The 14,648-nt window shown below is 43.7% G+C and overlaps 1 protein-coding gene across 2 annotated transcripts in view; it reads left to right on the top strand.

Annotated features, from left to right (window-relative positions):
- Positions 1-14,648, top strand: part of Tdrd7 (tudor domain containing 7) — a 69,357-nt gene that overhangs the window by 32,753 nt on the left and 21,956 nt on the right. For both annotated transcript variants that reach the window (XM_008847662.2, XM_008847663.3), the window contains exons 8-10: positions 3,191-3,377; positions 9,085-9,196; positions 13,675-13,877. In XM_008847662.2, coding sequence (XP_008845884.1) covers positions 3,191-3,377; positions 9,085-9,196; positions 13,675-13,877 — 502 coding nt within the window. The remainder of the gene's footprint in view (positions 1-3,190; positions 3,378-9,084; positions 9,197-13,674; positions 13,878-14,648) is intronic.

Raw genomic sequence — 14,648 nt, 5'->3', positions numbered from 1 at the left:
AAGAATAACCTTGTCAGAAGTCATAGTGACACTCAGTAATATGCTGTTTGTCCACTATATTCATAGGAGAAAGGATTACTAATTTTTAAAATTGGAATGATAATATGAACTTCAGAATTTTTATGTCAAAAGCATCATGGTAACTCTTTCAAAAACATTACCTAACCTATAGAAAAGCAAGCCCTCTTCAGACTATACCATTTAATCTAGGGCTACGAAGCATTTCCTAAAAGAGTAGCTAGGCACCACCTTCATCCCAACACCTCTGATTGGCCCTGGGACCTAGAGGTGCATTGGGGACCTGAGCCTTTTGATGTCATTGTATGGCATGGGGAGCTACTGCCAAACTGGTAATGATAACTAGGATGCAGGCATCAGCCTAGCTCTAAATGCTTGTCTTAGACTTTTGGGGAAGTGATAAATAAGTATGCAGGAAATGTAGAAAGAGTGTGATTTCCTCTTCCTGTAATAGGAACCTGTATAGCTCAAGCACAGGAGCACCAGCCTAGTCTGGAGCCAGGACTGGGCAGAGGGGGAAATCCCCAAGTAAAGCAGAACCCAGGTTCCTTCACCCCTAGCTGAGCTAGTAATGCTCAAAGAAGGAACATGCGAATAAAAATCCTTCCATGAAAGAAGAGCTCAACAACATGACAGCTCTTGTGTTTGAACAGTTTGAATCTAAATGGATAATGGAACAGGTCTTGTCTCTTGGGATCCTCCACCTGGAAGTATCTTTAGAGGGGTTGTGTTTTAAAACAGGGGTACTGAATAAAGCTTTTATTCTAGGATGTGACATGATTGCAGATACACATAGGCTGTCAAGGGTTAGGGATCCCTGTATGGTCAGCAAATGTACAAAAGTCAAGCAAAGATGTAAAGGGGCACATTGCTAACTTTTACCATTTGACTAAAGCAAACGGAATCCCTGACACAACTCTTCAATGCCATTGTTTGGAGGTCAAGCAGCCAACACTGAGCTGAATCAGTCATGTGATTGCTGATGTTCTTGCCAAAGAATTGGGATCAGTTCTAGGACTTGAGCAGGAGGGTTCTAAACCACCCAGGATCTTCAGAGTAAATACCTTTTTCAGAGTAAGTTTGAATCCTGGAGTTGGCATATGTATTCAGAAGGGTGACTGACAACCAGCAAGTGTGATGGGTAATGTCTGCCATTAGATTGACCCTAGGTCAGTGACTCCCCAATCCCACCTCCTGATTTGGCAGACCTCTAGCAGCCAGAACTCTGTTCTATCCCCACATCTTCACCCCACTCAGCAATAGGCCATGGAAACTAGACCTCTGACCCAAAGGCCCTGGGGGGTACTATACATAATCCTCAGGTCCTATAAGGGAATCTTTGTTTCCAGTCTCAGAATTAACTTTTAGTCTCAGGATATAGCTCAGAGCACTGGCTTAGCCTTCTTGTGCCCCAAGTCCATCCCCAGCACCACAAATTTAATTTGCTTTGTAAAGCTCTGTATCTTTGTCTTACCTGAATTGATACATGCATTATTCTGTCCCCTTGCTCAGGTAATTTGGAGACAGTGGGTGAACCTATGCTTGTTACTCCCCACTTTCCCCCAGCTGTAGCACCAGCCTTGTCCTCCCCCAGGTGGTGAAGCCATCCTCTGTTGGCTGCTACAGAGAGCAGAGGGTTCTGCAACTTTGAGGTGTTTCTCCCCACAGCCTTCCTTCCTACCTATTGAAGCCTGTGCTAGGCAGATTCCATTACCACTTCAGCTCAGGCTCTGTCAGTGGTTCCCAGGGCCAGAGCAACTACAAGGAGACCCCTGAAATAAGGTACCCAAGACTTCCCAGGAGACTGGAGCCCAGTGAGTGAATTCCAGCCTCACCTTAACATTTGAAAAGCTCAGGATATGTAAATGATAGCGGGACAAAATATCTAGCCATATGAGTAATATGTTTGTAGTGTTTCATCTAAAAATAGCCATTGTCCCCAAAGAGGCATTCTTTCATAGCTTTTTTCCCTTCTTTCTAGTAGTAAGTAAGTTGACTGTGCCATCTTCTGTCCTGCTGATAGATACCAAGACCACATGAAACACTATATTAGTGTAGCTGACCATACAGGAATCCCTAACCCTTAACAGCCTCCTAAAGTAGTTTTTTTGTAGTTCCCTCAGCTCACCTGAGGCCTGAAGCAATACAGAAAAACAGGCTCTTTGTGGCTCTCCTACCTCCTTGGACAGGTGATTCTAGGGCGCTTATAAAGCACAGCCTTCCAGCCGAAAGGCTTCATCCTGTGGCTGAAATGCTCCTATCTCATGACCCAGCATGGTTTTCCAAACCTGACATCCTAGAAAGAGGCCCTTAAGTGGGCAAGAAAACAACGGCCTGCTTATGGCAGAAAAGAATGTGTCTTGAACACACACTGGATCAGAGGACTTCAGTAAAACAGCAGAAAGTTTTAGAAAAGGCTGGGGCTTGTTTGAAATCCTTCTCAGAAAGCACCCATATTAGAGGCATGCAGCCAGAACATGCCACCTCTAGCACTCCCCAGCTCAGCATTTTGTTGTAATTTACTGACATTTGTTGAATAAGCTTTTGGCGGGGAGGGTTGCCTTATTGCTTTTAGTGTGTTAAAGGCTTTCATTTGTTTTGCAACAGATTTGTTTTTCATTTGTTTTGCAACAATCTCCAGATTGTGCTAGAGATAGAACTAGGACCTGACACAGGCTAGGGAAGTGCTCAGCCAAGAGCTGCATCCCCAGCCTTAGGCTTCGCTGCATTCCTCTGATAGAGTTCCCCTGCTTTTCAAAGTTTGAGGATTCAGAGATTGCAGCCTTAATTAGGGTGAAACTGTCTACCAGATTCTCTTCCCAGTCAGCCATCCAAATCTCCAGCAGTCTCAGTCGAACTCTGAGGGGCTCATCTGGCCTCCTGTAGTGTCTCTGTGTGTCTCTCCTCTTCCCTCCCTGGACGGTCTTACAGCCTGTTCCTCCCCACAGCCTCCTCACTGTCTACTTTTCACCCTATAGTTCTCAGGGTTGGTAGACATTGCCATGTTGGGCAGTGATCTCTACAATCCTGTCTTCCTGCCTTGAGAGTAATGTTCTCTGAGCACAGATGTGAACAGCTGTGAGACTGGAACCAACCATGGCTGCAGGGAAGACAGGAGTGCTGGTGAGTAACTGTGGTTTTCTTCTGAGCCATTCTGTTCTCGTCAATCCAGGTATGTGGGCAAAGATTACTCGGCTGCTCAGGAACTAATGGAAGATGAGATGAAGGAGTATTACAGTAAGAACCCCAAGGTCACACCGATCCAGACTGTGCACGTGGGGCAGCTGCTGGCTGTCAATGCGGAGGAGGATGCCTGGTTACGTGCACAGATCATCTCGGCAGATGATAATAAGATAAAGGCAAGCTCTATTTATTTTAACTAGCATGAGGAAGATAATTTACTAGTTTTCAAATGTAATTGTTTCTTATATTGTATCCTTTCAAATCCTGTGTGGTTTTCAGCAGGAGCTGAAGATAATATCTGTACAGATTGTCCCTGTCAGCTTTTAAGTCAGTGGTAATCAGGTTATTTTGGTTTCATAAAAGCACAGAACAATCCAACAGGTCCCCATGGGAGGGGGCAGGAGCCAGTAGCTCATGAGGAAAGAGGCCTTCTCCCACTTCCAGAACTGACCAGGTCTGTGGACAACATCAAGGTCCAGGCTTCTGAGGGAAGTGGCCAGAGAGCTGCAAGTCTTCCTCACAACACCTCAGCGAGGTCACCCTCTCAGGCCTCTTGGAAAGATCAGAGAGCTGGCCCACTGCCTTGCTCCATCAGTGACTCTAGGACTTCAGGCTCACCACATCACATCTGGTGTTTGGCCTCTGTCCCTCTGCCTCCTACCATCCACACAGTGCCTGGGAGGCAAGATTCTTTCCTACAGGCCCAGCCTCCTTGAGGGCTGCAAGCTCCCCAGACAGCATGTAAAGGAACTGAGCCACATGGTGGACTGTCTGCTTGTTGGCATCTACATCTGTCTACTGTAGTCACTGGGTCATTTCTGAGTTTCACAGTGAAGTAAGCATTTTGTGAGTGATGGACCTCACTGCCTAGACCTCTGGAAAAATCTAGGCAGAGAAGCTGCTGCTTTATCAGGTGTGGAGAAAGAACTGTTCCCTTGACTGCTAAGATGGCTTTTCCTCCCTAAGGGAAAATGTGCCTCAGTACCTCTGCACTACCATCCTGCTTCACATAAGGGTGCCCCATGCCTCAGAGTTTTGGAGAACCTTCTTCAGGCTTTGAGGAAAACTGTCCAGAGAGCCTGGGTGCTTTCTCCATTTTGCAAACTGGGAAGTACAGGACGTTTCTGTAGCCTGTGTTCCACAATCAAAAATCAAAAATCGAAAATCCCTGTGTCTCTGTCAGCCCCTGGCCAAACTCCACAAGTTGTCACTGAGTTTTGGGTGTTCCACTAGTCCTCACTGGAACCTCTGTTCCACACGTGTTGAGAAGGCAAGGAAGGGAAGCTCACTGCTTCTTACCAGGTTTGTTCAGTGAAAAAGAGAAGTCCTGGAGCTGGAGAGATGTCTCAGGAGTTAAGAGCACTGGCTGTTCTTGCAGAAGACCCAGGTTCAGTTCCCAGCACCCACATGGTGGCTAACAACCATCTCTAACTCCATTCCAGGGAAATTGAGGCCCTGTTCTAGCCTTTGCAGGCATTGCACACACAAGTACACTTATTTCCATGTAGAAAAAAAACACACACACACACTCATACACATAAAATAAAAATAAAATTAAATTTTTTTTTTAATTTTATTTTTTATGTATATGAGTGTATTGCCTGCATGTATGTGAGTGCACCTGTGTTGTGCATTGCTGTGTAGGTCAGAATAGGGCTTCAGATTCCCCTGGAACTGGGGACTTAAGGACAATTTATAGCTGCCAGGTGGGTGCTGGAAATCAAACCCGGGTCCTCTGCAAGAGCAGTCAGTGCTCTTAACTGCTGAGCCATCTCTCCAGCCCCTAAAATAATAAAAATTTAAAAGGTCCTGATCCTACCCAGAAATAAGGTCACCAGCCACTCAGCCAGCTTTCCCACTCAGAGTTTAAGAAATTCTTTAGTGTATAAAGACATAACTTTAAGGAAACTTGACTGATTTTAAAAATCCAAAAGTTAGGGGCTAGAGAGATGGCTCAGCCATTAAGAACACTGACTGTTCTTGCAGAAGACCCAGGTTCGAATCCCAGTACCCACATGGCAGCTAACAACTGCCCATAACTCCAGTTCCAGGGTCTCTGACAGTCTCTTCTGTCCTCCATGGACACTGTATGACATGGGTGCACTTACCTACATGCAGGCAGTACACACATACACATAAAATAAAATCAATAAATTTTAAAAAATCCAAAAGTTAGGGTGGAGTTTGGAGTTATGCACTTATCACACGATCTCTAGTTCTTTTACAAGTGGATGAGCATATAAGCGACACGGCTTGTGCATGTGCTTGCAGCAGCTTTGTTGGTACTGATCCCACAGTACGAACAGCCTAGGTGTGCATCAGGCAAATGTCTGAGCCAGATGTAGTTACTTCCTTTACTGTCCATTGGTTGAATGAACTTCAGAGGCAGTCACAGGGATCACTCTCACATAGCTTTTGCTCAATGAAAGATGCCTAACAACAGGTAAACTTAATCTACAGTGATCAACTCAACCTAGAGAGGAGGTCGTGGGGGACTAGGTACAAAGGACAAGAGGAAGCTTCTGGGGGTGGTGAAAGAACTCTGTATTTTGATTATGGTGGTGATTACATGGGTATGCATCAAAATTTATTAAGCTACTGACTTTAAACGGGTATCTTTTATTTAACATAAATCATACTTAAAGTTTGAAAAAGAAGTCTAGCAGCTAGGACGAAGTTGGCCAGGAAACAGTAGAGAACACAAAGCTTGCATTTGCAGAGGGGAGTAGCCTAGCTGGCCCTGCCTTTGTGTGAGGGGGTGTTGTTCGTTGGTTTGTTTTTTTGAGGCAAGGATTTGCTGTGTAGCCCAAGCTGGCTGTGACTGATTGTCGTGTTATAGCCTCCCAAGTGCTAGGATTACAGACATGTGCCATCACTCCGAGCTCTATCTGTATTTTTGTACCCTCAGTCAAGACCCTCCAGGTTTTCTGGGCATTTAGTTGATAGTACCTGTCCTCAAATATTCCCAGATAGACTTCTATGTATGACCATTTCTCTCCCTGCCCTTTGGAGACTCAACAGAAGCAAAGCTGTTTTAAGGCTTGGCAGTTTCTTATGAAGAAAAGAGTCATACGTAAATTTTTATGACACTTTTAACAGTATGGCAGTGTTAAATGATGCAGCTATTCAAAAGGACATGGTCCCCAATCTGCAGACTGAATTGTTGCTAAGAGTTACGGCTGTTAGAAAAAAAAGTTAGCTCAGTATCTTGTATAGCAGTGTGTTTTGGGGACACATCCCCCATGGAACCAACAGAGCCTTCTTCCTGTATGTGGAGAAGCCCAGCTACTTAGCACCCACCCTGTTTCTACTGGGCTGGTCCTTGCCTGGCAGTAGGTACCCCCACCTTCCATCCATGATATCCTTGCAGGTAAGAGATGCACGATTGTGCTGGCACCTCTGCGGGCTAGTACCCATGGCTCAGGGTGTCTGCTAGGCATTACTTAGGGAACACTGAGACCTTTGGCCACTTGATGGTGCCAGAGAACCAAGAATGGAAGCCCTGGATACCTGTCTGCCTGCCAGCCGCTACTGGTGATCACAGAGATCAGAGAGGCACAAAATGGCAGGGTGGGGTAAGTCATACTGGCCCTTCGGGGACAAGTGTTATGAATTGTAGCTGCCACATTAATGCACTGTATCAGCTGGGCCTAGTGGTACATGCCTGTAATCCTAGTCACTCAAGAGACTGAGTCAGGAGCAGCACAATTTCAAGGTCAGCCGAGGCAACTTAGTAAGAACCTGTTAAGACAATTACAAAACAGGGCTAGAGATATATGTCAGTGGTAAAGCACTTGCCTAGCATGTTTGAGGCCCTAGGTTCCATTCCCAGTACAATGCCAAACAAACAAAACCAAATCCACAACAAAAGAAATATATGGTGTTATGTTTAAAAACAAGAAAGAAGCACGCTACAGACATTACATAAACCTTGTGAAGAGCCTAAAGCGTTCCTACCTTAGTCTGTTGCTATGCTAAGAATGACCCTAAGTTTCCCAGGAGTCTGGGTCTCACACAGTGCACCCCATCATCAGACAGCGTATCAGTTGAGTCCAGGAAGAACATAATCTGAGTTGCAAGTGAAGGTTGCTGTTAAATAGAAATGAAAGCTGTCTGAATCTTGAGGCCTGTGAGAGGGGAACAGTAGATTTTTGAAGACTTTACACTTGGGGGAGGTGGACTTGTGCATTGAAGTGGCCAGTCCCTGGTCTTGCAGACCCTGCCAGCAACCGGGGCCGGGGCAGCATAGAGCCCAGTGTGGACTCTTAAGAGGGCATCTTTCCCACAGCAGACAGCCCCGCTCACCATGTGGTCAAGGGGAGTTGGTATGTACCATCTCTCCTTTTCCTCAGTCTCTGTTGAGGAGGAATTTCGCTTTATGTGTTTCACGTGCAATCTGGGTATCAACTTGCAGAAGACACAAGGGATGTGCTTCTGTTTACTGGTATTTCTAGCTAAACCTCTGCCCTGGCTTTTGTTGTTTTGCTTTGTGTTTTAATAACCATTATGTTTTCATTAGAGAAGAAAAGTAGGTTTTCAACACTTTTGGATTCTTAGTATCATTCTAAATCTATGCTAATAACAGCTTAATGTTTTGCTGGGTGTGGTAGCTCATGCCTTTAATCCCAGCACTTGGATGGGAGAGGCAGGCGTGAGTTCAAGACCAGCCTGGTCTGTATAGTGAGTTCCAAGCCAGCTGGGGCTACAAAAAGACACTTTTGTCTCAAAAGACAAAAGAAAAAAAAAAAAGCAAAGAAAAAAAAAAAAAAGCTTGACATTTCCAGGCAATAGCAAAAAACTTTTTACCAGAGAGTTCTATGTATACTCTTAAAATCATATCAACGCTAATAGTGAGTGTTCATGTTTCGTTTCTGTTGCTGTGATATTCTGACGAAAAGCAGCTTAGGGGAAAAATGGTTTATTTGGCTCACAATTCCAGATTATAGTCCTTAGTGCAGAAAAATCAAGTCAAGAACTTGAAGCAGCCTCTCATAGTCACATTCAAACACAGAGAGATGAATGCATGAATGCTTAGTAGTCATCTAGCCTTCTCTACTGTCATACAGTCCAGTGCCCCAAACCAGATGATGGTGCTACCCACAGTGGTCTGGGTCTTCCCACATCAATTAAGATATTAAGACAATCCCCCATAGACATGTTCACAGTCCAACCTGATGGAGACAGTCCCTCATTGACATTCTGTTCCCAGGTGATTCTAGGTTGTGTTATCACAATAGCACAGTAAAGAAGTACCTTGCAAACACAGAACTATTGTCTCATAGAGTTGGGGGCTTTTGTTGAGCTGAATGAAAATGTAACCTAGTCTCATGTTGTCCTGGGCAGAATCATCTCTCTCAACTTCTAGAAGCACCGGTGACCAAGAGCAGGCCATTACAAGTGTTGCTTTGGGATTCCAGATCTGAACAGTACCATAAGAGTGGACTCTGTGGAAACAGCTCCTGCTGCCCACAGAAGGGGATGGAAAGGAGTGGCAGGGGTGTGCAACTCAGGTAGGACAAGATGAAGCAGGCATTCAGTGAAGATGGGGAGAGGGCAGGCGGCAGCGTTGGTGGAGCCAGCAGGCATGCTGCTGCTGTTCGCTTCATCAAGGCCCCAGATCACACCTTGTCTTGACCTTGTTCATCCTGTTGACAAGGAGTAAAGATGCAGACTAGGCCCTGGAGCATGGAGCTCTGGTTTCCCGGGGCCCATCCCTTGTTTTTCTTCTAGGGTACACTGGGGAGCCCCTCCCCTGACTATGCAGATAGTTGTGGCACCACTTGCTGATTATGGAGTAAAATGAATCCAGTTAAATGTATCAAAACATTTTAAGTGAGGATAAAGAATTCAAGTGTAGACCTTGTTGGCTTTTTCTGCCCTCAGGTATGCTATGTTGACTATGGTTTCTGCGAAAATGTTGAGAAGAGCAAAGCATACAAACTGAACCCAAGGTTCTGCTCACTCTCATTCCAGGCTACAAAGTGCAAGCTAGCAGGTAAGAGTTCTTAGAACGCTCACTGGATCATGATAAATTGTTACCACTGGCAGTTAAACTCTGGAGTGGTCTTGGTATCTCAGTGTTAACAGTTTCCGCCGTTCTCTCCTCTATCCCTTTCTTCCTCTCTACTTGCATTTGTTTTAGATAAGCTCTCCTTATATAGCCCAGACTGACCTTGAATTTATGATCCTCCTGCCTCAGCTCCCCGAGTCCTGGCATTACAGGCATTGGCAACCATACCCAGCTTATAATGTGCTTTCCTGAAAACTCTCAGTGAAGGAGCTGGAGAGGTGGCTCAGCAGTTAAGAGCACTGGCTGCTCTTGCTGAAGACCCAGTTCCCAGTACCCCACATGGTGACTCACAACTATCATAACTCCAGTTCCAAGGACTTTACCTTCTTCCGGCTTCTGTAGGCATTGAACATACATGGTTCACTTATATACATGTAAGCAAAACATTCATACATAAATAAAAATAGATAAAAATGTTTTAAAGTTTCATGAATTCATGTTTAAGGTGTTCTGTACAAGATATAATAATGATGAAATGGGACAGTGTTTTTTCATTACGTATTTTACTATTGCATATGTTTGTGCTGTATTTTATTATAAAAAGTTCTTCTAAAGCCAGATGTAGTTGTGTACATCTTTAATCCCAGCACCTGGGAGGCAGAGGCAGGTGAATCTCTGAGATCAAGGCCAACCTGGTCTACCAGGCCAGCTGTGGCTACATGGAGAACCTGTCTCAAAAAGACCAAAAAAAAAAAAAAAAAAATTCTTCTAATTATCAGAAGGGGTTTGGTTTGGTTTGGTTTGGTTTTTGTCCCAACTGCCTTAGTAAGAATCCATAGCAAGCCTGTTTCAGTTTTGTTGCTTAGGGTGTTACAAGATGACCCATATTGCTCTTTCCCATATGCTGGACTGTAGAGCTGCACACTGCTAGCAAACCCTCATGTGCCCAAGCTGAATTTGGCTGTAGGTCTTGTGTAAGGTCTTTCATAGTCAGTGAATCACTGTTCTTTTCCTTCCTCTTGTAAAAGCATAGAGGAATATGTATATGTGAATGTCACTGTCAGGATAAACATAGGGTGTGAAGGACACAGTGGTTGGGTTAATGGGAATAGCCACTGTGCCAGGAGACCTTGCAGCAAATTCTGAAATTGATTATAATTCTTACATAGGTCCTTAACAGTCTCAATGCTGTTCAAAGTACAGAGTCTCTTCCGAGACTCAAAGTACTCTCTTAACTAACCCCTGTAAAATCAAAAGACAAATCACATACTTCCAACATACAATGGAACCAAATTTCCCATTCCAAAGGCAAGGAATGGTGGGGGGGCATAGTGGGGAAATGCCAGACCAAAACAAGATGGAAAACCAACAGGGTAAACTGTGGTGACTCCATGTCAAAGGCTGTGACTCCATGTCCGATGTCTGGCACCTTGGTTCCAAAGGTTTAGATGGCTCAACCCCTCCAGCTCTGCTGCCTGCAAGCGTACCTCTTGCTTTTGGTCTGGTACCACTCCCTGGATTCAGCTGCCTATGGCAGATGTCTCAGAGCTCTGGCATTTCCAACACCTTGGGGTCTCCAGTACAAAACAGGTTTCACCTTCACAGCTTCATGCAATGGCCTCTCAGGACTCTTGGTTTCCCAGGACTGCCTTCTTGCAAGGACTCCCCTGCCATATGCTGCCTGGCTCAGCAGCTCTCTGAAACCGTGGGGGAAGAATCAATGACCCCCTTCACTCTTGTATCTTTCATACCTCTAAAGTCAGCACTGCCAGGTTTGGCCACCAGCTTGGACTGGAACTTGCCCCCCTTGAATCACATTTGCAGTTGCTTTTTGTGTGTTGTAGTTTTCTAGGAACAGAAAATTAGGCCTTTCACAACTTGGAAGCTTAGCCACATGGGGTCTTGCTCTGAGGATACTGTTTCCATTGTTCAACTGCAGATCTGGAGGCCACTCCTTAACAACCTCAATCTCTTTTATCAGTGAGAGCCTCTCTTTCAGGATAGGCCTTGACTGCAACATTAAACTTCCTGAACCTCTTTTCCTCTCCAAACTGCACACTTTATATTTCTTTCTTCCCTACTTAATCTTTTCATTGTAGATCTGCATAATTTTCACCATTCGTAACCAGGTATGATGGTGCACACCTTTAATCCCAGCACTCAGGAGGCAGAGACAGATGGATCTTTTCAAGATCAAGGCCAGCCTTGTCAACATACTGAGTTCCAGACAAGCTGGGGCTATAGGGAAAACCCTGTTTCAAATATATATATAAAATATATATGTATATATATGTATAACTAATAATAAATAAATATAAAATAAATAAATAAGTAATAAAATAAATAAACAGACCACACCACACCACAGATTCAATGTTAGACTGCCTTGAAATTTTCTCTTCCAAAGAAATTAGTCTACTATGTTTGAGTTTAATTTCAGGCAAGTTCTTAGGCCATGGACAGACAACAGCCAGATTCTCTGCCAAAATATGCCAGCTGCTGTTTAAATCATTGTTTCCATCTCTGACGGGAATATCTTAAACCAGGCCTTTACCAGAATGGCCCATTAAGCTCCGCTTACAGCATTCAACTGCTTTCCTAATCCAAACATCCAGTCTTCTACAATCCTCTAAAACAACATGGTCAGTTTCTTCACAGCAACAGCTCACTGTCTTGTAACAACTTCTTTATTAGTTACTTTTCTGTTGCTGTGATAAAACACTATGACCAAGGCAACTTGCAGAAGGAAGAATTTGTATTATGGTTCCAGAGGGATTAAGAGTCCATCATGTCAGAGAGGCATGGTGGCAGAGGCAATCAGAGCAGAAAGCTAAGGGCTCACATCTTACAGCATGTATAAGAAGCAGAGAGAGTGAAATTGGAAATAGGACATGGCTGTGAACTCTCAAAGCCCCGCCCCAGTGACGTGCTTCCTCCAGCAAGGCCACACCTCCTGAACCTCTCCAAACAGTACCAGCAACTAACCAAGTGTTCAAATACTTGAACTTACGGAGAACACCCAAATCACCACACTGTTCTTAAAGAAGATCCAGGTTCAGCTCCCACCACCCACATCAGGCAGCTCACAACTGCCTGTAACTCCATTCTAGGGGATCTGACACCTTCTTCTAGTCTCTGCAGGCAGGCATAGGTATATACATGGTGCACATAAACTCACATAGGCACACACATGTACACAAATAAAAGTAAATATTTTTTATAAAGAACATAAGACACAGGATTCAATAAAATGTTTAAGAAAAGCTATAGCATGTGTGTCTAGAGAATGGAACAAGTAGAGGCAGTTCAGGTGAAGTCTGAATTGTAGTTCACATTTAAAGGAAAAATGCAGAAATATAGGCACTATAGTACATGTAGGGAAAGCTACCCTAGCTCTGATTAGTAGACTTGTCACGTATGTAATATATGCCAGACTAATTGGACTATGACAGTTTAACATCTATGTTAGATGAAACATTAGTCTTGCTTTGATAAATCATAAGGTCTCTCATATCCTCAGAGTCAGTGTTGATATGAAAGAAAGGAGGGAAGTTGGTGTTTTCAATTTTCAATAAATGCATGTTAGAGGTTGGGCATAGTGGCCACACGCCTTTAATCCCAGCATTTGGGAGGCAGAGGCAGGTGGATATCTGTGAGATTGAGGCCAGCTTGGTCTATATATTGAGTTCTAAGCCAAATGGGGCTATAGGGAGACCTGTCTCAAAAAGAACAAAAGAAAAAAAGTTTTCTTACAAATATGTGTTATAAGAAAAAAACAACTATATTTAAATCTGAAAAAAGAAAGGAGACAAGCCACTAAAAATACATGACTGAGGACTGGAGAGATGGCTCAGTAGTTAAGAGCACTGGCTGCTCTTGCACAAGATCCAGGTTCGATTCCCAGCACCCACATGGCAGCTAACAATCGTCCATAACTCTAGTTCCAGGGAATCCATGACCCTCTTCTGACCTCCATGGGCATTGCACGACATGGGTGCACTTACACACATGCAGGCAATACACTCATGCACATAAAAATATTAATAATAAATAAAACATTTTTAAAAATGAAAATACGTGACTGGCAGCTATAACTGATAGCTTCCTGCATGTCTTAGTCCCTGTTTTACACATGTGTTTATAGATAAAGCAAAGGCTACTTCTTCTAAGGCAGAAATACTGGTTGCTCATTAGTTATTTTTTTTTCTCTTGTTTTAAGATTGCCTGTTGTAGTATGTCTCTTAAAGGGGCATCCGCATCATGCTTTTAAAATCTATAGGTGTGTAAAGTGAAAAAGATTATGAAACAAAAACTTTCACTAAAAAGTATAAAGTATAGTAATTCTGTGGTAGATTTGTGATTTTAATGAGTGGCTGAACTAGACAGAGAAGCTGCCCACCTTAATGATGATTCTGTGATAAAGGAGAAGGGAGAACAGTATGAAAATAGCTGCTGTTTTCCAGGGTTGGAGATTCTGAACGATGATCCTGACCTTATGAAGGTAGTCGAATCGTTAACTTGTGGGAAGATCTTTGCAGTGGAGATACTTCACAAGTCGGACATTCCCCTTGTTGTTCTGTATGATACCTCAGGAGAAGATGATATCAACATCAATGCCACCTGCCTGAAGGCCATATGTGACAAGTCACTAGAGGTTCACCTCCAGGTACCACCACACTCACTGTTGTCATCTGTCACACGGGATGGGGCATAGCTCAGGGTAAAGTGCTTTCCATGTAAACAGGAGGACCTGAGTTCAATCCCCAGCACCCACGTTAAAAAAAAAAAAAAAATCCTGATATGGTGGCACACATCTGTAATCCCAACTCTTGGGGAGGCAAAGAGAATGGTACCTAGGACTCACCAGGCAGTGCATCTAGGCAAATCAGTAAGCTCAGGTTCAGTGGGACCCCTGACTCAAAAAATAAGTTGGAGAATGAGTAAGGAAAATAACTGGACTCTACCTCTGGCCTCCACATGAATACACACACACACACACACACACACACACACACACACACGCAGTGAGTCTGTTCATAAGAGGGAGGGAAGGTAGAGGGGGAAGACAAAAGGAAGAGAAAGAAGAGGGGATATAGTCATCAGAAAGAAAGTTATAGATTTGGGGCAAATAATTGATGCAGGTTCTCATAACTGTGGTGAAAAGGGAAGGAGAGAGCCAAAGGAAAAGATGACAAAATGTTAGTAGTAACCATTTCTCAGGAATTGGATTTTTATTGTCTAGTTCTTACAGTGAGAATATATTTTATGTGAAATTAAGGTAAGATAAAAATATAATGTTGGTGTAAGGATAAAAAATAACACAGGAGGGAAAATTCAATCCTTGAAGATAATTTTTGTTAACTAGAACATTTTTTATATGCGTAGGACATAAATCGCCAAAGGACTAAACTTTTCAATTAAATCATAGACTATTCAA

This window comes from Nannospalax galili, unplaced genomic scaffold (assembly GCF_000622305.1).
Source record: "Nannospalax galili isolate Female #2095 unplaced genomic scaffold, S.galili_v1.0 scaffold263, whole genome shotgun sequence".
NCBI classification, from domain to species: Eukaryota; Metazoa; Chordata; class Mammalia; order Rodentia; family Spalacidae; genus Nannospalax; species Nannospalax galili.
The sequence above is the reverse complement of the archived record's forward strand: the minus strand, read 5'-3'. Positions and strand labels throughout refer to the sequence as shown.